Genomic DNA, 26109 nt, shown 5'->3' with positions numbered 1-26109 from the left:
CGGCCCAGGCAGTCCTGTCGGCGCCATGGCCCCGTGAGACCCCTCTTCCCCCCACCAACTTCCCTGCCCCGCTGGCTGTGGACTCTGCTGCCCTGTGGGTCCTGCTGGACCTGCTGGCCAGCTCCACTCCACCCAAGCAGCCTGTAGTGCTTGGGTTCCTGGGCCCGTCAGGGCTTGGCTGGACCGTCTTAGAGACTTTCCCATAGACCCCACCGTCCTCCGTGCAGCCACCGTTTCCTGACAAGCCACGCTCCCTGGAGACAAAGGGGGGGGATACCAGGCCACCCTGACATCCCTGAGGGCATTAGAACCCTGCCGATGGTCAGAAGAGCCAGGGGATGGTGTGTCTTGACTGCCACCCCTAGATAGCCAGGCCTGGAAATGTGGGGGGCCGCCAGGGGTTATGGAAGCTTCCCCATATGCAGCTGGGGCAGAAGGGCCCGAATGGGTCCGATCAATGGTCCCATCCAGCCCAGCATCCCGTCTTCCGATAGCGGCCGGTGCCAGATGCTTCAAGGGGAATGAACAGAAGAGGGCCACGGTGGCGTGACCCGCCCCACTGTCCCAGTCCGAGTGCCGGGACGCCGAGAGCTCGGGGTGGCAACGTTCCTTCCTCTCAGGGTCCTTTACGATCGCTGCAGGGATAGCCTGAGGCCGCCACCAGCCCTTGGGTGAGTAGGGGTGGGGCAAGGGGCCTGAAATGTGGCTAAGCTGCTTGCACTATGACTCCCTCAGTCTGGGCCAGACCCCCATTCGACTGGGGCACCCCTGCACCTCAGAGCATTAAAGGGCCAAGGACCCAACTTGGAGCACGTGGCCACGGCATCTGTTGTAGAGCTGGGAAGATTCCTACAGCCCCTTTCCCCAGCCCCAGGGGTGTGTATTAGAGAGCTAAACCCCTCCTGGCCTCACCTCTGATCCCAAACAACCACAACCCCCGTGGGCATTGACCCTCCAGCCCCTTCCACCTGCAAAACAGCCGGGAGTTGGCTGGAAAACGGGAGTGGGAGCAGGGGAAGCGGCAAAACTTCCCTTCCGTGCTTCTAAGCAAAGTTTCCTTTGTCAGTTTTCCAGCCAGCTGGGATCAGCTGAGCGGCCTCAGTGCAGCCTGCAGGAGGGTGGAGTGAGGAGCCCTCTAGCGGCTCATGGGTGCGGCGCTGTGACTTAGCAGGCCCCCGGCTCTAGAACTGCTCCCTAGATGAGCTCAAGGTGCCTTTCCGTGACCTTATGTCGAGTGTGTTTTGAAACCGCCCTGGCCACCGTGAACAGGGGCTGCTGGACTCGGCACGAGCCGGGACCAAGCAGTCCTAGTTCACGCTGCGCCTCTGTTTTTTAAATGTTGTAAGAACCACCGGGCTCTTGCTACATTTGAAATGCACAGCCGCAGCGCAGGTGGCTTCCGGAGCCAGCACGGGCCAGGACTGCTCAATCCTGGCTAGCCAGCTCCTGGAGCTGCCCCCGCTGCACCGCTCTGCAGACCAGCCCTTATCGACTAATCGTATAGTCGATACAAATCGTATCGACTACACGATTAGCCAGAAAACCGCAATTGAGCATCCTTAGTATGGCCTAGTGCAGGGGTGGCCAGCCCGTGGCAGGGGCTCATGGTGGCCACATGCGGCTCTTTGCTCGGAGAAATGCGGCTCTTAGGGTTACCATGCGGCCGGGTCCTCATTTTCCCAGCTTTTTTAAAACACACAAAATGTCTGGGATTCGGGGAGGGGGCTCGATTTTCATTCGGAGCCACACGCCCGGGCTGCTCGGGGCCGCTCTGTGCATGCACCCCAGCGCCTAGCGGGAGAAGCATGTGGCTGGAACGGCAGCGGAGGCTCCAGTGAGACCCAGCGTGCTACTAAAAAATTAAAAGACTCTGCGGCTGCTTGGCTGTGGGGGAAGCGGAGGGCATTGGGTTAGAGTGGGGGACCTAGGGGTGCTTGACCCTGGGGGAGGGGTGGGTGCATTGGGTTGGAACAGAGAGGGCTGGAGGTGTCTGGCTCTGGGGGAGGGGTGGGAGCATTGGGTTGGAGCGGGAGGGGGGGCTGGAGGTGCCTGGCTCTGGGGGAGGGGTGGGAGCATTGGGTTGGAGCGGGAGGGGGGGCTGGAGGTGCCTGGCTCTGGGGGAGGGGTGGGTGCATTGGGTTGGAGCGGGGGGGGGCTGGAGGTGCCTGGCTCTGGGGGAGGGGTGGGAGCATTGGGTTGGAGCGGGAGGGGGGGCTGGAGGTGCCTGGCTCTGGGGGAGGGGTGGGAGCATTGGGTTGGAGCGGGAGGGGGGGCTGGAGGTGCCTGGCTCTGGGGGAGGGGTGGGTGCATTGGGTTGGAGTGGGGGGGAAGGCTGGGGGAGGGGTGTGTGGCTTTTTGCACTACTATCCACAGCTGTTTTGGCTCTTAGTGTCCGGTTGGCCATCCCAGGGAGACTCTAGAGAGACAGATTCTAGTCTCGGTTGACCTGCTGGGTGACGGTGGCAGGACACGGGGTCTCTCTCTGTTCCCCAGTCCCCCATCGCATGACACGGCCCTCCCTTGTACAGATCTGTTGAGGCAAGGGCCCATACAAGAGCAAGGTGTTGTTATTAGAGCAGCCACGAAGGGTCTTACTCAGCGTGGCCAAGCCTGCATTCCCAGGAGAAAGCTCTGCAAAGCATAGAGCTGCTGCAAGTCTTCAGAGTCTGCCATGTTCCTCTGTCAACATTGTGACTGTCCCTGACAAATGAGGAGTCAGGAGGTGGGGGGAGAGAGGGCAGTGGGGGTGTAGCCGTGTCAGTCGCAGGCTATTTGAGAAACAAGACAGGTGAGGTCGTATCTCTTATTGGACCATCTTCTGTGGGCAAGAGAGACACGCTTCCAGGCTTCCTAGGGCCTGGGGGAATGGAGGGCATCGGTACGTTTTGCCTTTTTTTAAGGCAAGGGATCAAAGTGGATCAAAACGTGACCCGCCCCAAAGGGGGAAAAAAGTACAAAAATAGTTGCACGATTGTCCATCCTTTGTTCTGCAACCAGGTCTGCTCCAGAGCGTGGGGGCAGGGTCCGCTCTTTCATGCGCTAACCAACCCCCCCGAAAAGAAGACAGGCCAGGCGGCCCGTTGCACCATGTATGGGAGCATATTTATTTATTGACTCGAGTGCTTTCATACAGCTCTACAGAGATGATACATGTTTGTGCTTCAACACGTTTCAAACATTTAGATTCCGATAAGTTTCAAGGTAAACAAGTTCCAAGACAAGATGCTTTTAAAATGTTTCCTTTTTGATAAATTATTTGTTTATATAAATAACGGTAAGAGAGATCAAACAGAAAAATAACCATGTCCAACAGACAAGATCCTGTAGCAGGTGGGATGCTAATATAAACAAATGAGAAGGAGGGGACAGGGCAAAGAAAAACTAACAAAGATCAGTGCAAATGTTTACAGACTTTGCCTGTATCTAATGTTATGGATCAGGACCGGGGGGACGGGGGGAGTGACAAGGAAAAAAATCGAAACACCTATAAAACAGAGAGATCTATTTGGGAAGGCCAGGGTGAGAGGCGGGCAAGGAGTCCAGTTCCTTGGGGGGGAAGAACCCCTAAACTATCGCAATGCAGCTAACGCCAGAGGTGGCGGGAGAAAGGAAATAATTTAAAGAAAAGTAACAAGGTCTAGTTCAACCACTATACGCCAAGCTCGTAAGAACATCACAAGACACCTTAACTAATATACACACAGTCTGCCGTGAAAGAGGGACGGGAGGAGGCCCGGTTAGGAGTGTTGGCGATTTCCACAGTCATCAACATTTCACTACTGGACGACAACAGCAGAAACAAACGGGGGCGGCGCTACTCAGAGCAGTGCAGGAGAGACCTCCAGACGAACCCAAGGAAATGACGGCCTTTAGATTATTTTTTTTTAGTACTTTTTTTTTTAACTTAATTTCAATACTGAGACACACAGGGCCTTGGGGGTAATTAATAGTTTTGCAAGCAGAGAGAGGCTTTTTTGCCCCGCAGGTCTAAAAAAAAATTCCTCTGTATATATCAGTTGATATTATTTTCTTTAAGGAATATACTAGACTGAGGCTGGGTAAGAAAAGAGCTGAACCGCTGGAGAAAAGATTTGGATGGAGCTGCGATATTGTGCATCTCTAAATAGCAGAAACATCTGGGTACCAGCAGGTCTGGGCTCTGCCTCTAGGGGGCGCTGTTTTGTGGGGAGCACTTGAGCTAAAACCTTCTCTGTCTGCAGACTGGCGCTAGCATCCCAGCTCATAACTGGGATGGGGCTGGTTTCCGGTCATGACAGCCCAGTCACTGAATGGAGCTCAGCCATTGCCCCTCTCCTGCCCCCAGCCCACCCACAATTAGCTAACGGCACCATGGGGCTTTCATGCCGTCCTCCCAGACATCAGGCTTTGGCCACCCTCAGGCTATGTCTATACGGCGTGATTTTTTCAGCAGAAGATATGCAAATGGGGTGCTCATTTGCATATATTGCACTCTCATTTGCATAGCCTCTTCCGATCCTTTTTGAGGAAGAGGTTTTTGCGATAAAAAGCCCTGTGTAGAGGGGGCATTTGTCAGGAAAACCCCCTTTTGCACAAGCTCCTGTAAACCTCATTTTTTTGAGGAATAAGGGCTCTTGCACAAAAAGGGTGTTTTCCAACAAATGGCCCCGTCTACATGGGGCTTTTTATCGCAAAAACCACTTTTGCAAAAAAGGATCAGAGGAGGATATGCAAATAAGAGTGCAAGATATGCAAATGAGCGCTATATTTGCATATCGTCTGTCGGAAAAAAACACACAGTGTAGACGGAGCCTCAGAGTCAGGCTACCATGAGCTGATTGGTAAATGCAACTCGAATCCCACCTCCCAAAGTCCTGATTGGCTCATCTCAAAAGCCCTGCTTACATATACAAAGTGAGAGGGCAGCCCTCCAGCCGCAATCGGATTGGTTTGGCCAGATGTGCTCACCTGAACCCAGCTGGGGTAGGAGGGACAGGGTTAGGCAGCATCTGCCAGCAGCAGAGGATGCCTCGGGAGAGCTGGAGCCAGGTGTGCTGGAATCATGAGTAGCCCCCCAACTGAACATATTTTTTTCCACGACACAAAAAAAGAAAACCCCAACGATGCATTTCAGAATCACATACACACGCATCCAAACACGGAGGAAGAAAACCCCAATGACAGCAGCAGTGCAAAGAACTCTCCCAAGTCCATAGCTGAGCAAATTCTCACATGGACCAGTTGTGGTTGCATCTGGGATAGGTTCAAGCTCACATAGCTATAAATAATTTGTGCGCCTCCATCCAGCCTGAACAAACACTTGGACATTTTTTTTTCTAGCAATGGGTTAGTTGAAAATGCGTTTGGGTTGGGGTTGGGGTTTTTTTGTTTGTTTTTTGGATGCATAGAGGATACATATTTTTTTCCTTTAGTTTATTCTTTAAATGCAATGCATTTTGTGTCCGGTTGCCCCACCGCCCACTCACCCTCTTTTGCGTAAAAGGAGGGGCAAAGGGAAGGGCAGATTTTCAACCACAAGCCCAGGGAGCAAGCGAGAGGGCGGGAGATGGTGCCATGGTTCAGCAAAGTAACGTTTAGCGGGGCAGCCCCAGAGTGGGCCACCGTGAGCCAGGAAGGCGGAGTTGTCGTTTCGCTCGCTTGGTTTTAACTGCTGGTTTCTTCCTCTGTTTTATTCAGTTTCTTCAGCGTGTCCAGGAGTTTCTGCGGGGTGAGGATGTGAGTGGACCCTGCGAGAGGCAGAGGGAAGGGTGGGCAGATGGTTAGCGCGCTGAAGGGGCCGTCCGGCAGCGTTCCCGCTGCTGTGCACCCCCCTACTGAAGGGCCCGGGCGGCCCTGCTCCCCCCACGCAGTGACAGCAGAGGCGGTACACGCGGTTGCCCGGAGGCGGAGTTAAAGTAGGTGTGTGAGGCGCTCAGGAGGGAATCAGATTCCCATTGGAAGGCTTTGGTACGGCCAGCGTGAGCATGGTTGGTTGCACCCTCGCAGCTGAGCGTGCGTACAAACTTGCACAGGCACCGCGGTCTGCTGACGGAGAAAGAGGCGTGTGGCTTGGTGGCAGAGCCCCGCCCCCTCCGTACTCCCTGGTGGCCCATACACGTGGCCCCAACCACGCATGTCGCTAGCAGGGGTGGGGGACGACAGGGCCCGGCGGGCGCTCTGCTTCGGCTGTGGAGCGCACACGCTGCATGCTACCGCTCTGGGAGCGAGGGAGAGCGTGGGGTTGTCCCCCTTCCACTCACCCTGCCCCCCCTTCCCGGGGATGGGCACTGCGTTGGCCGGGCGAGCGGAGGCCAGCTCTGGGACCTGCGTCCTTACCTTGCAGAGACAGCACCGTACATTATTGGAAATGCTTGCAAAAATGGGAGCCTATGGAATTAAGAGTGTTTCTGTTGCAGAAAACAATAAAGGAAAGAAAAAGGAAATCGATGGAGGCCTTCAGCGAGAGAGCTAGGTGCGGCAACAGAATGAGGCATGGAGCGTGTGGGGAGGACATGGACCTCGCGTCAACCCAACGGCCTGGAGCGCGTGGGGCGGCAAGGGGGGAGGCGCATGAGGACTGACTATGCAGTGGCGGCCTTCAGGGAAAGATGCCGCCATCGCCTCGACCGCCGCCGCCTCGGGGGGAGAGAGGAGCCCAGTGAAAAGTCGCCAGCTCTTGAAAACGTGCGTCCCTCGGAAGATGGGGGAGGAAGGGAGGTGGCCGGGAGCTGGACTCCTACAGGCAAGCAGAGGCTGGGCCTGTAGCCCTGCACGAGGGAGGAGATTCAGGGGGCAGTGCGGACGGGAGGGGGATTCCTTTGGCCGCCAGCGAAGGGCACCCTGGGGGAGGGAGGCCGCTAGAGGTGCTGGTTGCTGGCAGGCGATTCGGGAGGCGCTGACGAGAATGGGAAGCGGGGAGCTGGTCACGGCGGCAGGAACCGTTCAGCACCCCAGCAGCGCAGGCCCCGGCTTTGCCAGGCACCAGGCTAAGACCTCCAAGGTTGTGTGCGAGGCCTGGCCCAGCGGGCAGCTACGGCCAGGGCCGGACGGAGGCATGGGCGAGCTGGGCAGCTGCCCAGGGCACCAACCCACGGGGGGCACCTGATGGCAGCTGTAAGGGGCACGCGGCGTTCCTTACAGCTGCCATCAGGAGCCGTGCGCCCGGCTCCCGCGGCGCCGGAAAGCAGCGCCCGTGCCCCTACGGCTGCGGAGCCATGCACGGCCCGGCGCGTGTGCGAGCAGCGCTGGCTGGGCTGGGCAGCGCATGCGCCGTGTGCCCCGGGGGTGAGCCTGCGCACCCTGGGGGGGCGGGCCCGTGCCCCACAGGTGGGCCTGCGCATGCGCCCTGCGTCCAGGGGAGGCGCCGCACGCCCGGGCCCAGGGCGCCAAAAGGGCTCAGGCCAGCCCTGACCGCGGCACCGCCCTGCCGACGTACAACACACCGGGGCTTGGGCTCGCCTCCACCCCTTCTCCCTCGTGCGTGCAAGCGTACACAGAGGTGGGCGCACACCCCTGCTGCTTCCGCCACCCTGGTCGCTTTGCAGAGGGCGCGCCCCTCCCCTGGGCGGGGGATGGGGGCCCTAGTGCCGTGCTCACACAAATAGGGCTCAACGGCCGGCTTCCCTTGGGGGCGGACCCACCCCGCGGCGTTTACACAGGCACCCGGGTCCAGCCAGCGCAACGGCTCCCAGTCCCTGCCTAAGGCCACTCCAGGGGAACGGATAATGCAGGGTGGGAACTATTTTTGGGTCAAGGCCACTGACCCACAGAAAAATCAGTCGGGGGCCACACACAAGTGAAAAAAACCCAACCCCTCCCGGACGTGGCCCCTGACTGAGAAAAGCCCTTCTCTGTTCCCCTCGCACACCAGAGCCTCGGGGGCCCAGGCTAGTGGATTGTGTGTGCTCCAGCCCCACGAGGTGGGGAGGGGGCTGGAGCACCAGTACAGGATCTTCAATACTGGGAGGTGGGGGGGGGGGGAGATCCAAGCTTCAGGGGCTGGATCCAGGCAAGCCAGGGGCTCTTCCAGCCCCTGGGCCTTAGCTTCCCCACTCTTAATATCTACTGGTGCTGGGGGTTGGATTGCCCTGTAGTAACCATCCTCCTGCAGCCCCTGCCCTTTATAGCATCCTTCCCTTTAACGGATCGCTGCCCCCCAGACACAATTACCTCCGGCGGTTCTGTGAGGCGCACCCCCCCAGCCGTAGGAGGAGCCTCATCTGACTCCTCCCCCTGGATGGGTTCTTGCGTTTCCCACCCTCCCCTACTCTGGCTCAGCAGTCACACCCTTGCCCCCGCCGACGCTCAGCTCACGCCCTCGCCAGCCCCGGCGCCTGCCAGCTGTGGGGAAGGCGGGGGCAGCGTGGGCCCAAAACACTTGGCTAATGCAGAGAGCGGCATCCAAATCTGGGCTCAGGTGGCCCCATGCGGGCAACTCTCCAGAGCGCTCCCCCCCCCGGCGGACCTGCTGCAGGGAGAAGACAGACGTGTGGCTGTTTGGCTCCTTCCTCAGCCACCCAAGCCGGGCCCCAGACTCACGGCCCCCTCAGCTCCAGCCTTAGCCACTGCGAGCTTCTCTGGAACAAGGCTCGAAAGGAGGTTCGCAAGTTCCTCTCTGTCTCTCTCTCCCTGCTCCCTGCAGCGTGGGCAGCAAGGAACACGGTGCGGGGAGCAGCAACGTGGGCAAATCCAGCCCCCTACAGCAGAGCTGCTCTATTTCCTTCTCGGACAGACGGCGTCAGGGAGCCACCGGCCCTCTTACATGTCAAGAGACAGAAACAAAGCAAGCACGGCACGAACCCACCCTCTGGGTTGACTCGTTTTTCATGGAGCTGCCCTCTTGGGCTATGTCTACACTGGCGGGTTCTTGCGCAAGAATATCTTGTGCAAGATTCCTGCACAAGAACTCTTGCACAAGAACACGTCCACCCTGCCATGTGCTTTTGCGCAAGATCCATGGCATTGTGGACGCTCTCTTGCACAAGGAAGCTCTGATGGCCATTTTAGCCATAGGGCTTTCTTGCGCAAGAATTTCTGCCGCGCGTCCACACTGCCTCTTGCGCAAGAGCCCCTGCACAAGAGAGCTTACACCTGTTAGACAAGAGCGTAGCTCTTGCGCAAGACGCCCTCTCTTCTGACGCCGGACTGTAAATCTTGCGCGAGAGCGGGCGGGCGGTGTGGATGCTCTGTAGAAGAACGGCCGTTCTTGCACAAGAACCCACCAGTGTAGACATAGCCTTGAAGAAAGAGAAACACGACGGGCAAATACTGGAGCTCTTGCCAATGAGAGCAGCCAGCCCGCCTGCCTCCTCTCCCAGGGCCGCAGCTGTCACCCTCGTTGGACATTAGCTGCTACAAAAAAGTCCTCTGGAGTCCCTGGGCCCCCATCTGCAATAAGCCAGCATGGCCACCCCGAAGCCGGCACCAATCATGGGCTGGGCTGCACATGTACTGACATCTGGGGTTCTTGTTAGTTGTCTTCCCGTCTCTGAGGCCCTAGGGGCTCCTGTTTTCATGTTTTCGAGCAGGCGGGCTAGAAACGTACGTTAAAAGGCCAACGTGAAATCCGAGCGTTTCATGTAATCCCTTGACTCCTGGAGCTGGGACTTTACGTCGCCCCGCAAGCCCTGGGAAAGTTGGCAGCCCTGTTAAAATGCCTGGCACCTCTATACGGCTTTTCCCCCGCCGGTCGCCAGGCATCTCCCCATGAAGGTAAATGTCACGGGCTCTCCTTGCCCCCTGCCCCTCGCCGGGCATGGAGGAGCCTAACCTGAAATCAGCGGGAGTCAGGCACCTAAACACAATTCCGGATCTGGCTCCACAGGCAGGTGCGGTTAAATGCTGCTCGGCGTGAGCCTCTCTCTCCCGGCTCTGCTGTCACAGCCCCGCTGCATCGACATCAGTGGGAGGCAGGTGCCGAAACCCCTTTGAGGCTCTGGGCTGTGTTGCCCCTTCGACAGCTTGAGGAAACTGCCCCATGGGGAGGCAGAATGATGTTCTGGAGGCCTCGCCACGCAGCTGGGCAGACTCAGGGCCAGCATTTAGGTTCCCGACTCTCAGTCTACAGGCAGCGTTGTCTAGCAGTTAGATTGTGGCACTGGGAGTCAGGCCTTACGGTCCAAGGGACTAGGCGCTCACACCACAGCACTGACACTCAACCACGCGCTACTACACACGTCCCTACGGCAGCGCTTCCCAATTGGTGCGCCGTGGAACCCTGGGGTTCCGCGAAGAGCCGGCACTCCCCCGCCCCCTCTTAAAGAGACAGAGCCACCGCAGGACTCACAGGCCGGGGCTCTGTTTTGTTTTTTGCTCGACGAAACGTGGCGATGGCTTTTCTTTTTTTTTAAGGCAACCCTAGGGGTTCCATGGCCAAATAAAACTGGGAAACGCTGCCCTAGGGCATGGGAACCTGCACCACACAGGCCAGATCCCAAAGGCCGGCCCCGGCGCACCTTATACTCTCTGGGAGCAGCCTCTTTTAAAACCCTGGTCAGGAATCCGGATGGGGGCTCTTCAGTCCTGCGAATGAGCCAGGTGCCTCTGCCAGAGGCTCTCTGGGTGGAGGCAAGGGGCCCGCTCTCCCTGGCCCTGCTGAGGCCTCAGCCAGATGACTGTGCCCGGTTCTGGGCACCGCGCTTTAAGAAGGACGTGGCCACGTTGGAGGGGCCAGAGGAGAGCAACGCCAGTGAAGGTAGGACAAGAGATGATGGGCTGATCTGTGGCCTGGGGGATCTGAGGTTCAATATTAGGAAAAGCTTCTAACCCTGCGGGTCACTACGCTCTGGAGAGGCTCCCAAGAGAGGCTGTGGAACCCCCATCGCTGGGGGTTTCTAAGAACAGGCTGGACAAACTCTTGTGGGTGGGTCTACGTTTCCTTGGTCTTGCTTCAGTGCAGGAGGTTGGACTTGGCCTCTTGGGGTCACTTCCAGCCCGCTACGCCTCTGTCTTTGGGCAAGTCACTTCCCCTCGTATTGACTCGGGTTCTCTGTCGGTCCAGGGGATGCACTGGGGGCTTGTCAGTCTATGGAGACGTGGAAAGTGCTGGTAGTGTAAATGGGATTGATGGAGACACTCCGGGGATGGAGTCGGAGACGATGCTTTCGCTGTGCTGATCAACTCTTTACCGACGTGGGCCTTTGACACCCAGCCTCAGAAAGCAACAGACTCTGTGCAGCACCAAACACCGGGCCACCTGCTCCGCTCCGCATGCCGCCCTGAACGCCCACCAGGGTACTTCAGATTGGCTGGAAGATGCTTTTCACCTCTGTGCCCCATGAAAGCAGAGATTGAGCCCCAAGAGCAGCCGAGTGCTTCTCTTCCTCAGCTCTTGCTGGACGGCACACCCGGGTGGGGCGTGAGTGAGACAAGCAGGGAGCCCCAAGTCTCACTGGCATCTCCAGTGCATGCCGGCGGAGCTGCCCGGGGAGGCAGAAGAGATGTCATTGCGATGGAGGTTTTTCAGCACAAATGGATTCCGAGTTGTGCTGTGCATTTGTGCAACAAACTTGCCGCCTCTGACACTGTTGCCTGGCAGACCTTGGTGTACGGGAGGTGGCCGACGCTTACGCCTGAACCACAGGACTTTGCCCTGGAGGAATGTGCGTCCGGATGCTCACGTAGGGTCTGATAAAGCCAACTCTCTCCTTTGCACCAGAATGGCATTTGCACCCAACCTCTGGCGACGGACAGCGGCCCCTGGAGGCAGCGGCTGCTTGGATTCCAGCTGGGACAGTGCAGGAAGGGACTTGTGAGCTCTGTGAGCTTCCAACGGGGGCTCAGAGGAGGAGCATGGCCCACAATCGGATCCAGTAAAAACAAAAGTCAAGGGCAGCCTGGAAGCATTCCAAGGAGGGGGAAACGGAGTCACGTCCCCTTTCGAAAACGGGCAGCACCAGCTGGTGCTGCTTGACATGCATCTGTGGAGGGCACGATGAGATTCTTTCCCCTTTTCCCCACTGCCCAAACCCCTGTGAAGATCCCTCGTCCCTGCTCCCCTGGGCTGTAACTGATCGTGCCCCTCTGCCCACTGTGACAGGACTCCAGGGTTTGGTGTGCATCTCCTCACACCCGCAAAGCTGCCGTTCTCATGGCCCACCCGACCGCAAGGAGAGTTTTCCAGGATCTGGCCCCAGGCCTCTGAAGCTGCTACAGCGTAACCACGACTCCCTTTAGTCCGTTCCCTTGGCAACCCAAAACACCCTCACGCCAGAGGCTTTGCAAAAGTCCCTGATGGAGAAAGCGGCGTGAAAGAGGCAACATGAAAACATCAGCAATCGGGGGGAGGGGAGGGATGGGCAAAGGCGCAGGGATGCAGGGGTACTTCAGCACCCCCAGGTTTTGCACCCAGCTTCCCTGAGCCTGCGGGCTGGCCCCATTGCCAGCTCCTCCAGGCTTGGGTCCCAGCCTCCGGGTGGCCCCCACAGAGTCCTGCTGGCCGTATGCGCTTTGCCAGCCACCTGGGGTCCTGCCAGCCCTCAGGGTCCTGTCATTCACCAGCCCCATGGGATCTGCTAGCCCCCGGAGTCCCACTGGCCCTGCCATGGGCTCCACCAGCTCCGGGGTCCTGCTGCCAGCCCAGGGCTCTGCAGCTGCCCCAGGGCAGTGAGGGTTGCCAACTCTCCCAGACTGGATGCCATTTGCAGCAATGGAGTCCAGTCCATCTGGTCCAGGAGAGCTGGCAACTGGATCTCAACAGGTCTAACGGGTGGCAGCACAGCAACTGCACCCCACAAACGGTTCCAGCACCACTGCGGATGGGAGCAGGACGGGGACAGTCCGACGAGCCGCGGGGATTGCTATCCACTGCCCAGGTAGCTCTCTAGGAGCCATGTGACTCCTGCCACCGGAAGCCATGGTTTGTCCTAACACCTGATCTGCTGGACACGTCCCCTCTGCAGCCAAAGCAGGGGCCTCCACTGATGCAGCCACACGGCGCCCAGTTCATGCTGCCCATCCGCGCAGGAATCGTCTGGCCCTAACCCCGACTCTAAATCCATGCACGCGCTCTGCCGGTCCGCGAATCCTGAGTCCACCTCCTGCCCTTTCCCCATTCAGATGCGTTAAGTGACGGCGTCTCTCCAGTCGAGTGCCCGCCAGCGAGCCCTCGCCCCCTGCCTCGCGAGGACTCCGCAATGGGGGACGGATGGCATGAGGATGCCGGCAAGTTCTGGCCAAAAAGAGATTCATGGTATAGGGTTAATGGAGGCGGCACTGGACACATTTTCAAATCGGTAGGAAGAACTGCAAGCATTTTCTCATCAAAGAACCAAAACAAACCAACAAACCAAAAGGAAAGAAGAAAAGAAAAAAAAAGTCGAAATAATAGTTAAAGAAAAAGAGTGACGGAAGTATCAAAGAAACCCCTTCCAGGTGGAAGAGTTTCTTTTCTTTAATAAGCTGCTTTTACTTTGTTTCTTTGGCTCTCACTCCATTGTTGGAGCCTGATCCTCAAAAGATACCCTAGTGGAGTCCCTGAAGTCGGGGTGCCTCAGATCCATGAGAAATTTGGTGGGAGTAAGAATGTGAGTAGAACCTGTGAGAGAACAGAGGCGGGCTGACTTCTTGAACAGAAATAAATTAAAGGAACATGCCAACTTAGGCCTAATATTCATACTACACAGCAGATGAAAATGGGTGAGAAAGCCAGAGAGAGACACACAGAGAGAGATGGAGAGAAATGGATGTTTGCGTGCACTAACACATGAGCTCAGAGGCTGGGCTTATGCGGTCACCACTGGGCCTCCGTGGTTAACAAAGGTGTGTTGTATGAGGGTAACAGCAACGGTCAATCATCCGTCTCCACCCCAGCCCTCACCTCAGATTTCTGCTGAGCTGTGAGGCTTCTAGGAAGCACGCTAGGCCGAAGGCCAAATCTAGGGCCACTGAAGTCAATGGGAATCCTTCCATCGATTCCAGTGGATGTTATGTCAGATCATTATGAGAGAAACCTTGAAGACATCTGAATGGAGCGGATCTTAGAACCCTGCTTAGCAAGGAGGCCTGGAGGTAAACCGCTGCCATCCCAGAAGGGTTCGAGACACCATCGTCAGGGGACATTAAACACACATGCAACAATCAGAGTCACAGACCAGAGGCCGCGTTAATGGCAGATGTGACGTGGTGAATGAGATTGGTGACAGTGCGCAACACACAGAACCGCACGGAGAGGTGGCTGGCCAGGCGGTGGAGGTTAGAGGAGGAGATAAAGGCAAGGCAGAGTAGATGTTCCAGTGGAGAAAATCCAGTGAGCAGATGAGGTGCTGGTTAGAGGAGCCACGAGGGACGCCAGCGGCCTACGTTCTGGATGTGCCAAGCTGAGCAGTGCTGTGTTAAGGACGCAGTCCGGAGGGCCTCCAGTGCTAACCCAGCAGGAGTGAATTTCACACTCAGGGACGGGAGGGCCTAAGAGCTGTCCCTGGAACCAGGCATAGGCTCCCTTTCCCATCACCCCGACACCAACTTCTGCTGCTACTCCAGACCTACCCGCACCCAAAGCACAGACAGACACGGAGCGCCCCGGGGGCATGTCAATTGTGACCTGCAGCAAGGAAAAGGCCAGCCTCTCCGTTAGAACCATGCATTAGCCAGTCCTCCTCTCCTGGGCTGTCTCTAGACTGCATCCCTTTTTCGTAAAAGGGATGCAAATTAGACATATCGCAATTGCAAATGAAGTGGGGATTTAAATCTCCCCCGCTTCATTAGCATAAAAATGGCTGCCGCTTTTTTCCGGCTTGGAGCTTTGCCAGAAAAAAGCGCCAGTCTAGACGCGGATCTTTCGGAAAATAAAGCCTTTTCCGAAAGATCCCTTATCCCTCTTAACATAAGAGATAATCCCCGCTTCATTTGCAATTGCGATATGTCTAATTTGCATCCCTTTTACGAAAAAGGGATGCAGTCTAGACACAGCCCTGGAGTGTCTGTGGCTCCTCACTCCTCTGCTACCTGCTGGATCTTGACTCTACCCCAGGACATACACACACACTTTGCTGCCCTTGTGTGGCAGCACCTCCAAACTTCTGCCCTGGAGAAGGAGGTCTGTGGACATGTGTATGTCTTCTGACCAATAAAAGCCAACAGGGTGCAACAAGAGTCAACTCTCATGCTTCAGGGCCAAAAGAGACCATTTCAGGGGTCAGGAAGGAAACTTCCCTTTCCTTCCACCTGAACAACTGGCTGGGAGAGAGAGCTCACCTTTGCCCAAAGCGTTAAGTATTGGCCCCTGCCAGACTCACAGGCTCAATGGTCGGTAGGGGCAAACCCCGGCTTCCCAGGTGGGAGAAATGAACTTTCCACATCGGTCCCTCCCACACGGTCATCTGGAAACTGGATTTTGTTTGCTGGCCTCTGGCACAGAGCGGAACGGCGTTCAGAGAGAGGGTGAGACACAGAAGCGTGGGATGGAGCTGTGCGTGGCTCAGCCCAGACCGCCCGCGCCACTCACCTATTAGCACCTCCCACTTCCCGCTGGCTTGCGTCACCTCGTAGGCGCAGCGCATCTCGCTCAGGCTCACGCCCCCCAGGATGAAGATGATGAGGCGAGGGCCGGCCCTGTACTCACCGGGGGCCTTGTTCTTGTGCCAGTGTCCGTAGCGGGCACTAGAGAGGGAAGAGAGGAAGAGCTGTGGTGAAACGCAGCGGAGAGTCTCTGCACTCGCGCTACTCTGAAATCGCTCTGCACGGTGCCAGTCCGCTCCTGTGTCTGACGAATCCCTCCGGCTGAGGAACGCCGGCTGGTGCCTGAGCACAGGGCAGGGAGACGGGGGCCTGGGTTCTGCTCCCTCTACAAACTTGAGTAAGTGACAGTATCTGTGAGGAACATGAGGCAGGGGACTCCAAACCGAAGCAGAGAGGTGAATAATGCTACCTGCCCTCCTGGGGCTGTTACAAGGGTTAATTATTTGGGGGGGGGGGGTTAAGAAGCGCTAAATATTATTAGGACACAGGCAGCAATAATAAAAGTTGGTGACGCTTTTCCATTTTGCCTGCAAAGATCTTAAATGTTTTCTCGATGAGCAGTCAGTTACCCCTCTGTGATAGATGGGGAAACTGAGGCACGGAGCAGTTTCCATCGCTAGGTATTGCAGTTTAGGCAACATGGCCTGGCCTGGATGCCAGGCAGGCATGAGGTGCAATGGAAGATCCAGGAGATGCCGGGGGTTCAGAACTGGACCCACAGGGGCTGCTGTTGGACCTCCCCCTTGAGTGCCCACCTCGTGCCTTGCCCTGAGCACTCTGAGCAGCTCCAATTCCCATGGAATCAGAAGGAAAGAAAGCAGAGTCAACGTGAGTTGCTGGTGCTGGGGATGATTGTGGGTTTATCCACCTGCCAGCTACAAATGGACCTTTGTAGCCAGATCCCGACACCTCCATCCCACCCCAACCCAAGCAGGGTTGAGCTGCGTCCAGACTGCAGCTTCCCCCACCCATGTCTGTGCAGCCACACCTGTCCTAACCTAATTATCCCACAGTGACTCTGACGGGAGTGTTTCAACCCTGGTTCTGCTAGCTGAGGAGGGCTGGCCCCACAGCCCTGCTGGTCATGCGCCAGCTGGAGGCTGGCTATATAAAGACCTCTGGGGGGGCTTGCTCAGGGCTGATGACTCCAGGGAAGGAAGCATAGCTGGACTGAGCAGTGGCAGCCAGGCTGAGGGACTGTGGTAGGTGCCTCCAGACTGGCGTGAGAGGACTCCCTCCAGGATACAGGTAGGGGGTGCTGCGGTGGATTCCCTGCCAAGCTAGCAGTGAACCGCTCCACTGTTGTTAGGGCCCTGGACTGGGACCCAGTGCAGAAGGAGGGCCCGGATCCCCCTACCCCTTCCTCACCTACCCGGATCCCACCTACCCCTATCCCAGCAGCTGGGAGCTTCCCCTATTCTTTGGCCGCTGGCTACTAGGCCAAACTGACTGCATGGGAAGTGTATTGCTCCTGTGACTGTTAGGCCCTACTACCTCGAACATGGAATTATATTGACTCTTGGGCTGCTGGGCTGTATCCCTCTGACCTGGGGAAGGGGGGAAGTATATTGACTCTGTGGCTGCTGGACTATACTGTGTACTGATTCTGTGGCCATTAGGCTGTACTATCCTGAACTGAGGGGAAGTGTATATTGACTCTAGCCATTAGGCTGTACTACCCTGCACACACTCTGTGACTGTTAGGCCACCCTACCTTGATAGGATGTTTGAGGGACCTCAGAGGGCCCATTACTGCCTTGATGGTGCCCCTTAATGGTGCCTTAGTGTGTGTGGGAGAGCACCTGGGAGACCAGCACAGATGGCAGCAGTCTGTTTGGCAATGCATTCTGGGATCTTGTGACAGAATGTCCAGGGGGTGGGGAGCAGAAAAAACCCCACAAGTAGCTGACTCCAAGTAACCAATCAGCACACAGCCTGCTGAAAGTGGGCGGGGCCTCAACCTATATAAGCCAGACCAGCTCATTCCGGGGGTGTGAAGTGGGGAGGTGAAGGGAGAACAGAAGCAGAGACAGGCACTGAGTTTGGGCAGCACAGGACACCAACCAGGCCTGGCTCCCTAGGGAACTCTGGGCCTGGTAAGAGCACTTGTGAGGGAATAAGGCTAGAGACTTGGAGTGATGACATGAACACTGATAGACTCTTTAACTAATGATGTTCTGTTCTCCAACATCCCCCCCCTTTTCTCCTGAGGTGATCAGGTTATCCTGGTTGGCCAGGTAACAGGTTGCTGGCAGGTGTCCTCTCTGAAGAGCTGAGAGGAAAGGTGACTAATTTCACCTGTTACGCAGGCACAGCTGCTGGTCCTACCCATGCAGCAGATGTACGGAGTGGATTACAGATTAGGCCTGGGGAAAAGAGGCTGCATTGCAGGTTGCCATGGTCACTGGATATTGAGCACACTGTGGGTGCAGCCGAAGGCAGTAATGGGCCCGAAGGTGGCATAGGAAGACAAGTTGTGGGTAGGACTTGAAGGTTGTGTCTAGACTGCATCCCTTTTCCATAAGGGATGCAAATTAGACACATCCAATTGCAAATGAAGCGGGGATTTAAATCCCCCCCCGCTTCATTTGCATAAACATGGCTGCCGCTTTTTTCCGGCTCGGAGCTTTGCCAGAAAAAAGCGCCAGTCTAGACAGGGATCTTTTGGGAAATAAAGCATTTTCCAAAAGACCCCTTATTCCTCTTAAAAAAAGGAATAAGGGATCTTTCGGAAAAGGCTTTATTTTCTGAAAGATCCCCATCTAGACTGGCGCTTTTTTCCGGCAAAGCTCCGAGCTGGAAACAGGAGGCAGCCATGTTTATGCAAAGGAAGCAGGGGGGATTTAAATCCCTGCTTCATTTGCAATTGCGATGTGTCTAATTTGCATCCCTTTTATGGAAAAGGGATGCAGTCTGGACACAGCCCATGTGTGTGGGGATCAGCAGACCCAAGTTCAGTTCCTGGCTCTGCCGCATGTGTGTGAGATGCTGGGCAAGTCTTTTATCTACCCAGGGCTTCAATCCTAACTGAGCCCTCTGGTGCCCCACAACCTCTTGATGCTGAGAAGCCCATGGAGGCAGAGCGGTGAGGCTGGCCTGCGGTTCAGAGCTGCACCTCCTCTGGGCCAGGGCAGGGCTCCTCTGCCGGGGGCTCTACCTACCTGACTGCAGTGGTGCTGAAGGAGGCCGAGGAGCGGGTAGAGATATAGGGGTAGTGCTTGGTGTCCAGTTTGTCCTCAATAGTGTCCTGGGAAGAGAAGAGAAGAGTCCGAGCTTAATGGGCCCAGCAATGTGGTACTGTCGGAAACAGCTCCTAGGAAACGTAACCCTGGCCCTGACTAGGGATGGGCTGACTGACCTCGGGAGGCCCCTGTACGGCTGCGATTCTATAGGCCTCCCTGCTCCTTCCTGGGTTTCCCAGCCAGCCCAGTGAGCAGGTCGCTCTGCAGCCGCCACTCCTGCATGTCCTGGGCGAGCCCGGAACCTAAGCCACCTGCCAGGCAGACCTGTTCTGCCATAAAATCCCTGGGACCATCACTGAGGCTGCAGCTGTGAGGTTCCCGCTGCCTCCAGCGCGCCTAACCGAGCAGGACTGGGCCGGCTGTTGTGTCTACTGATTCCCAGCCCCGACACCCAGCAACAGGGTAATGACTCTGCACAGCTCCCAGGTGTGATCTACGAGGAACCCCACGGGGCCAGGCACCCTTAATGAGCCATTGTCATCAGCCCTAAAGACTTGCTCTCTACCCTCCCCCACCATCCTGAGGGGGTGCTGAGCCAACGGTCACAGAGCTCTGATTAGTGCCTCGTCATTGCCTTCAGGGAGGGCCCTGGAGGGCAGAGGTGTCTGTAAAACACGGGGGTGGCGCTGGCAGGATGAGAGCATGGCTGATGGGGGAGCAGTCGGGGATAAAACAAAAGCAAAGGCCACAGGCATCTGCTCTGTCTTCCCTCTCCCAAGTTTGCAGTTGATTCTTAGCATGCATCAAGTGTTCATTAGGTTAATTACTTAGCAGTCAAAGATAAGGGGGGGTTGACTCTTTTTTGCTGCTCACAAGAGCTTTGTAGGCAGAAAATGCTACAGAGTCTCTCCAATACAACCTATCAGAGAACATTAGCTCCCTTCCCCCCCCCCCCACCTTCCAATGTGGGATTTAACACATGCACACACACACCCTCCCATACACTCCCCCCCCCCCTTACTCCTCTTCCCCGCTGTTAGTCTCCAAACAAGCTGCTTCCAGTGCAGCATCAATAACAGGCAAAGCATTGCCATATTGGCTCACAGAAGGGCTCCATCTAATCAGGGATTAAAGTCACCCCCTTGTCCTGGGGCTCGGTGGCTGCTGCCTGTAGGGTCTGACAGCACTGCCATGGTAGTTAACGTCAGCTGTGTACGGGCCAGTACCGTACCGATGGCTACGTCTCCCCGCTACGCCGTCCTGGCCCCGAACGACGCACTTTCACCTCTGCCTCTAATTCACTAACAGACACTGAACTCTTGGGGCAGGAGCCAATTTTTTTGTTCCGCTGGGACATCGCCTCGCACCCTGGGGCCCAGGTGCATGACTGGGGCTGGTACGCCTTATGGTAACACAACTACCCCTGTAGTGTACTAAGATGCCAGGAGTTTGTGTGACGCTGAAGCCTAGCCTGACTGAGTGTGTGTGAAGCAGCTACAAGGAGGGCGGAGAGCGCTGTCTGTTCAGGATACCACCCTGTTCCCGCACGGCTGGGTTGGGTTGTAGCCATCCAGTCTGAGTTCTCAGCCAGTCTGGTCTTATGAATTACACCAGTGTGGAGTCCAGCTACTGTACGGGCCATAGACATGTGCTTTAGAGTCCAAGACCAGTTTGATATCAGAGTAACTCAACCAATCACCACCCTCACGCTACAGCACATTTGCATGCAGCAGTTTCATTGGTTGCATGAAGGAGACTGCACAGATGGTGGATGACTTAGCCTACCGGCCACCCACACAGCTCTCCCGATATAACCCTCCCCAGCCCCACAAGATCACCAGTGGGCACATGTAGCCCCTCACCCCTCCCCAGCCCCACAAGATCACCAGTGGGCACACGTAGCCCCTCACCATAGCACCCCCCTCATAAGAACGGCCATACTGGGTCAGACCAAAGGTCCATCTAGCCCAGTATCCTGCCTGCCGACAGTGGCCAGCACCAGATGCCGCAGAGAGAGGGATCAGAACAGGTAATCCTCATGTGATCCCTCCCCTGTCACCCATTTCCAGACAAACAGAGGCTAGGGACAGCATCCCTACCCATCCTGGCTAATAGCCATTGATGGACCTAACCTCCATGAATCTTTCTAGCTCTTTTTTTAACCTTGTTAAAGTCCTAGTCTTCACCACATCCTCTGGCAAGGAGTTCCCCAGGTTGACTGTGCACTGAGTGAAGGAAAAACTTCCCTTTGTTTTAAACCTGCTGCCTATTAATTTCACTTGCTGACCCTAATTTTTCTATTGTGGGAATAAGTAAATAACTTTTCCTTATTCACTTTTTCCACACCAGTCATGACTTTATAGACCTCTCTCATATCTACCTTTAGTCTCCTCTTTAAGCTGAAAAGTCCAACTCTTTTCAATGTCTCTTCATATGGGCCCCGTTCCAAACCCCTAATCACTTTTCTTGCCCTTTCCTAATGCCAATGTATCTTTTTTTGAGATGAGGCGACCACATCTGTATGCAGAATTCATGTGCCACCCACACAGACACAGCCAGCACAAACAATAACCCCAACCTCACGGGAAGGCTCCAGTGAGTCACTGTGCAGTGACGGAGGCAGACGCAGGCCTGGCTGCGAGCGACTTTGTTTAGAGCAGCACCAGGCTGTCTCATCCCTGGGCACTGCAGCCTGACACCAGCAGGTTCTGAATCTCTCCGCCACTGAGGGTTTTACACTCCCCACCCACAGGTTTGGGTGATGGGTAAACAGTAAGGTCCCATTTTCCAGAGGGAAGCGGAAAACTCGGGAACGGGAAGTTATGCAATAACACGGGTGGGGAATAGTTGCTAGTGCTGGCTCCTCTTTAGCCAAGCTGAGATCCCATGAACATGCAGGGGAAAGGGTTGCAGCTCTCTCCTTTAGACTTCGTAAATAGTCTAAAACCTTCTTCTGCTGGCTGCCGGGGACACAGCCACAGTTCCAAAGAGAGGGCTGTTCCACTTCAGGGCTGCCTTTTGCCACTAGGTGGCAGCATAGGCCAGGGTCCTTTCTGCACTGCGTCACAGTGGGCACGTCTACACAGCAGGGCAAAAGCCAAATGGAGAGACGTGACTTCGGCTACGTCCATGGCGTGGCTGACTTCAAAATGGCTTCACTCTGCTTTTGGCGCTGTCTGCACAGTAGGCAGTCGAAGGAAGAACAGTCGTCTCCAACTGCCCTTACTCCTCGTCGAATGAGGGTTACGGGAGTCGGAGGAAGAAGTCCTCCAGCTCGACATCATCTCAAAATAACGGTTTGCTGTGTAGACGTACCCTGAGAAATTAAAATCCGAGCAGCTTGGCCTCAGTTGGCTGCCGAGCTAGCACCACGGCACTGGAGAGTAGGTTTATTATCCCGGCAATTAACCTTGAAAGGTCAGCTCAGAAAACATCTTTGTTCAAAGCCAACGCTGCGCTCTGTGCCAGGCAGGCTCAGAAACGTTCATCTGCCCCAGGGGTGATGGAGAATTGAGTGAATGTGTTTCCATACCCCTCCCCCTTTGACCTGCTCCACCACCCTGGCAATGGGATACCAGAGCGCAGGGACGGGACCCGCTCCCAGAGAGGGAGGCTGGTTGTGAGCATGGTGAAGTGCCCGCAGCACCGCCTCGCTCTGCACAGCTGGACACACGCAATCCGAAATGGAAGGGCAGGTCGCCTCCCGAGACCAGAGTGTGCAGCACGCTCTGACAGACCCCGCCCTGCTTGCTGAGCTGACGGATGCAGCCCAGAGGGTCCGTGTTCTACAGGACCATGCGGTCCTGGAAGCAGGTGAATGCCTTTGCTTTACCGTGGTGCTTAGGAGCCCCGTCACGGATCCGACCCTATTTGTGCTCTGTGCAAAACAAACACAGAACAAGCAGTTCCTGCCCCAAAGCACTTGCAATAAGAACGGCCGTACTGGGTCAGACCAAAGGTCATAGAACCATAGAGCTGGAAGAGGCCTCAGGAGTCATCAAGTCCAGCCCCCTGCCCATGGCAGGACCATCCCAACTAAATCAACCCAGCCAGGGCTTTGTCAAGCCGAGACTTAAACACCTCTAGGAATGGAGATTCCACCACCTCCCTAGGGAACCCATCCCAGTGCTTCCCCACCCTCCTAGTGAAATAGTTTTTTCCTAATATCCAACCTAGACCTCCCCCACTGTAACTTTAGACCGTTGCTCCTTGTTCTGCCATCCGTCACTACTGTGAACAGCCTCTCTCCAGCCTCTTTGGAACACCCCTTCAGGAAGTTGAAGGCTGCTCTCAAATCCCCCCTCACTCTTCGCTTCTGCAGCCTAAAAAAACCCAAATCCCATAGCCTCTCCTCATAGGTCATGTGCTCCAGCCCCCTCATCATTTTGGTCGCCCTCCGCTGGACCCTCTCCAGTGCGTCCATCTAGCCCAGCATGCTGTCTTCTATGTCAGATGCACCAGAGGGAGTGAACAGAACAAGTAATCAAGTGATCCCTCCCCTGTCATCCATTTCCAGCTTCTGACAAACAGAGGCTAGGGACACTATTTCTACCCATCCTGGGTAATAAGTATTGGTGGACCTAACCTCCATGAATTTAACAGGGTTAGATAAACTAGATAAAGTCCTGGTCTCCACAACATCCTCTGGCAAGGAGTTCCACTGGTTGACTGTGCACGATGTGAAGAAAAACTTCCTTATTTTAAACTTGCTACCTATTAATTTCATTTGGTGACCCCCAGTTCTCATGTTATGGGAACAAGTAAATAACTTTTTCCTTATTCCCTTTCTCCAAACCAGTCATGATTTTATAGACCTCTATCATATCCCCCCCTTAGTCTCCTCTTTTCTAAGTGGAAAAGTCCCAGTCTTTCTAATCTCTCTTCAGATGGCACCCGTTCCAAACTCCTCCTCATTTGTGTTGTCCTTTTCTAAACCTTTTCCAATGCCAAGAGATCTTTTTGAAGTGAGGTGACCACATCTGTACGCAGTATTCAAGATGTGGGTGTCCCATGGATTTATACAGAGGCAATAAGATATTCCCTGCCTTATTCTCTATCCCCTTTTTAATGATTTCGAACATTGTTTGCTTTTGTGACCGCCGCTGCACACTGAGTGGATGTGTTCAGAGAACTATCCACAATGCCTCCAAGATCTCTCTTGAGTCGTTGTCTTTGCCCTTCGCTCCTATGGCAGCATGGGCCATCAACATTTCTTTCCAAGCCTCTCTGTCTTGTGCCACCTTTTCTAATTCTCTCCAGATTTTCCCGGTTTTCCTCACATTCACATCCAGGTCTCTCTTTAGTGGTTCTAACTAAATTAGTCCCCATTGATCTATGCACTGTGCTCTCCAGAGAAGATCTCCGCTAGCACTGCTCCTGCCCTTCTCTCCACCGCTGTCCCTCCCCCCTCTCGGCCTTACCTCCATGATGTCCTTCACAACGGGGGTCCATCGTGAGAGCTGGTAGGTCTGCTCGCTGATACGCTCCTTCCGCTCCGGCTTGCTCCTGCGACGCAAGGTGGACTGGACACAAATGACACAGGCACAGCGGCCTTTAAAATGAAGGCTCAGTCCTGTAGCCTATGGGCCCCTCTGCCCCCCACCCCCGAGATGTACTCCTGCTTCTCTGCTCATTGCTGGAGGAGGGGAAGCAGTCTGCACGCCCTGGCTTGGCCCGTGCTGCCCTGTGCCTTCAGGGCTGTCAATCCAGCTTCTTTCATGGCCATGGAGCGAACATTGAGAGTGGCGGTAAAAGCACCGTGGACTTTCTTCCCCTGGCCTCTCCCCTCCCTTGCTCTGCCTGCCCCAGGAACAACAGGTAAAGATCACGGGCGCTTCTGCAGCACCCAGAGACTCACAACACTGGGGGATTCATAGGGACGGGTCAGTATGCTCCCGACACCGACACCCCTCTCCGTGACCAGCTGTTAACTCTGACTCAGGGACAGAGTTCTGCCCCTATGATGTCTCGGGGGAGCAGGTCCTGTTTCCTTAGGATCAGGTGCTCTCTCTTCTTCACGTGGTTCTATTGATCCTCTGTCACTTACAACTTGGCAGCACTGGGCCAAGCTCCTCCTGCCCAGCTCCTGCAAGAGCCAGTCAGTACCAGCCATTTGGAATTTAATTACAATCCCAAAGCCCATCAGAATTCAGCTGTCACTTGAGTGGCCGCCTCCCGCTGGTGTCTGTCCGATAATGGCTAATCCTAATCCAGGCTAGTTCGTGGGAGGGGGCTCCTAGAGCCCACAGCTTGTGACAGGGAGACTCTGGGCCAGTCATGAGTGAGCATGGGTGGGGCTGATGCGCAGGGCAGGGGGAGGCGGGCGCCCTGGTTCAGCAGGGGGCTGTTGGGCGCTTACGTCTGTGATGATGGGCACCCCGAGGTGAGCCATGTTGGTGATGATCTCGCTCTCCTCCGGAGGGATCTGAGCATGCTGGATCAGCTTGTTCAGGTTTTCCTCGGTGATCCCTACGAAGGCAAAGGGGAAACGGCGTCCCAAACTGAGCCTGTGCTCCTGGCCTGGGGTCAGAGGTTGCCACCTGTCAATCATCACCAGGGATCCTCAATGACGAGGCTCCTCACTGACTGCAAGAAAGCTCCAGTCATAGAATCAAGGCTGGATGGGACCTCAGGCGGCATCGAGTCCAACACCCCTGTGCAAGGCAGGACCAGCCCCAAGTCAATCATCCCAGCCAGGGCTTTGTCAAGCTGGGACTTAAACACCTCTGGGGATGGAGACTCCACCCCCTCCGTAGGGAACCCATCCCAGTGCTTCACCCCCTCCTAGTGACATAGTATTTCCTAATATCCAACCTAGACCTCCCCCACTGCAACTTGAGCCCATTGCTCCTTGTTCTGCCACCACTGAGAACAGCCTCTCTCCAGCCTCTTTGGAACCTCCCTTCAGGAAGTTGAAGGCTGCTATAAAATCCCCCCTTACTCTTCCCTTCTGCAGACTAAACAAACCCAAGTCCCTCAGCCTCTCCTCGTAGGTCATGTGCTCCAGCCGCCTAATAATTTTGGTTGCCCTCCGCTAGACCCTCTCCAATGCATCCACATCCTTTCTATAGTGGGAGGCCCAGAACTGGACACAGTACTCCAGATGTGGCCTCACCAGAGCAGTAGCGAAATAGTTTTTCCTACTATCCAACCTAGACCTCCCCCACTGCAACTTGAGCCCATTGCTCCTTGTTCTGCCATCTGTCACACTAAGAACAGCCTCTCTCCGTCCTCTTTGGAACCTCCCTTCAGGAAGTTGAAGGCTGCTCTCAAATCCCCCCTCACTCTTCTCTTCTGCAGACTAAATCCTGCCTTCCCCCTTCAGAGCTGCACTCTGCCTGGAAGAGCTGCGGTTCTGTGCATTGGCTCTGCAGACTTCACCACCGCAAGAAGTTAGGGGGTCAAGGAGGAGCTAGAAATCCTGGGTTCTAGGCCTGGCTCTGCCCCTGAAGTGCCAGGTGAGTGTGTAAATCACTTCCCCCGTCATGCCTCT

General features: G+C 55.7%; 1 protein-coding gene across 4 annotated transcripts in view; it reads right to left on the bottom strand.

Moving 5' to 3' along the window:
* Window positions 1–3092: 3092 nt before the first annotated feature.
* Window positions 3093–26109, bottom strand: part of STXBP1 (syntaxin binding protein 1) — a 67365-nt gene continuing 44348 nt past the window's right edge. For 2 of the 4 annotated variants that reach the window (XM_075905260.2, XM_075905261.2), the window contains exons 15-20: window positions 24976–25085; window positions 24038–24139; window positions 18597–18682; window positions 15422–15576; window positions 13388–13513; window positions 3093–5726 (exon numbers count right to left, since the gene is read on the bottom strand). In XM_075905260.2, the coding sequence (XP_075761375.1) occupies window positions 13404–13513; window positions 15422–15576; window positions 18597–18682; window positions 24038–24139; window positions 24976–25085 (563 nt within the window). In that variant the 3' untranslated portion in view covers window positions 3093–5726; window positions 13388–13403. The remainder of the gene's footprint in view (window positions 5727–13387; window positions 13514–15421; window positions 15577–18596; window positions 18683–24037; window positions 24140–24975; window positions 25086–26109) is intronic. The other 2 variants (XM_075905263.2, XM_075905262.2) reach the window with 1 other exon arrangement.

This window comes from Pelodiscus sinensis, chromosome 23 (assembly GCF_052426305.1).
Source record: "Pelodiscus sinensis isolate ZL-2025 chromosome 23, ASM5242630v1, whole genome shotgun sequence".
Taxonomy (NCBI): domain Eukaryota; kingdom Metazoa; phylum Chordata; order Testudines; family Trionychidae; genus Pelodiscus; species Pelodiscus sinensis.
This window is presented reverse-complemented; position numbering and strand designations above follow the sequence as displayed.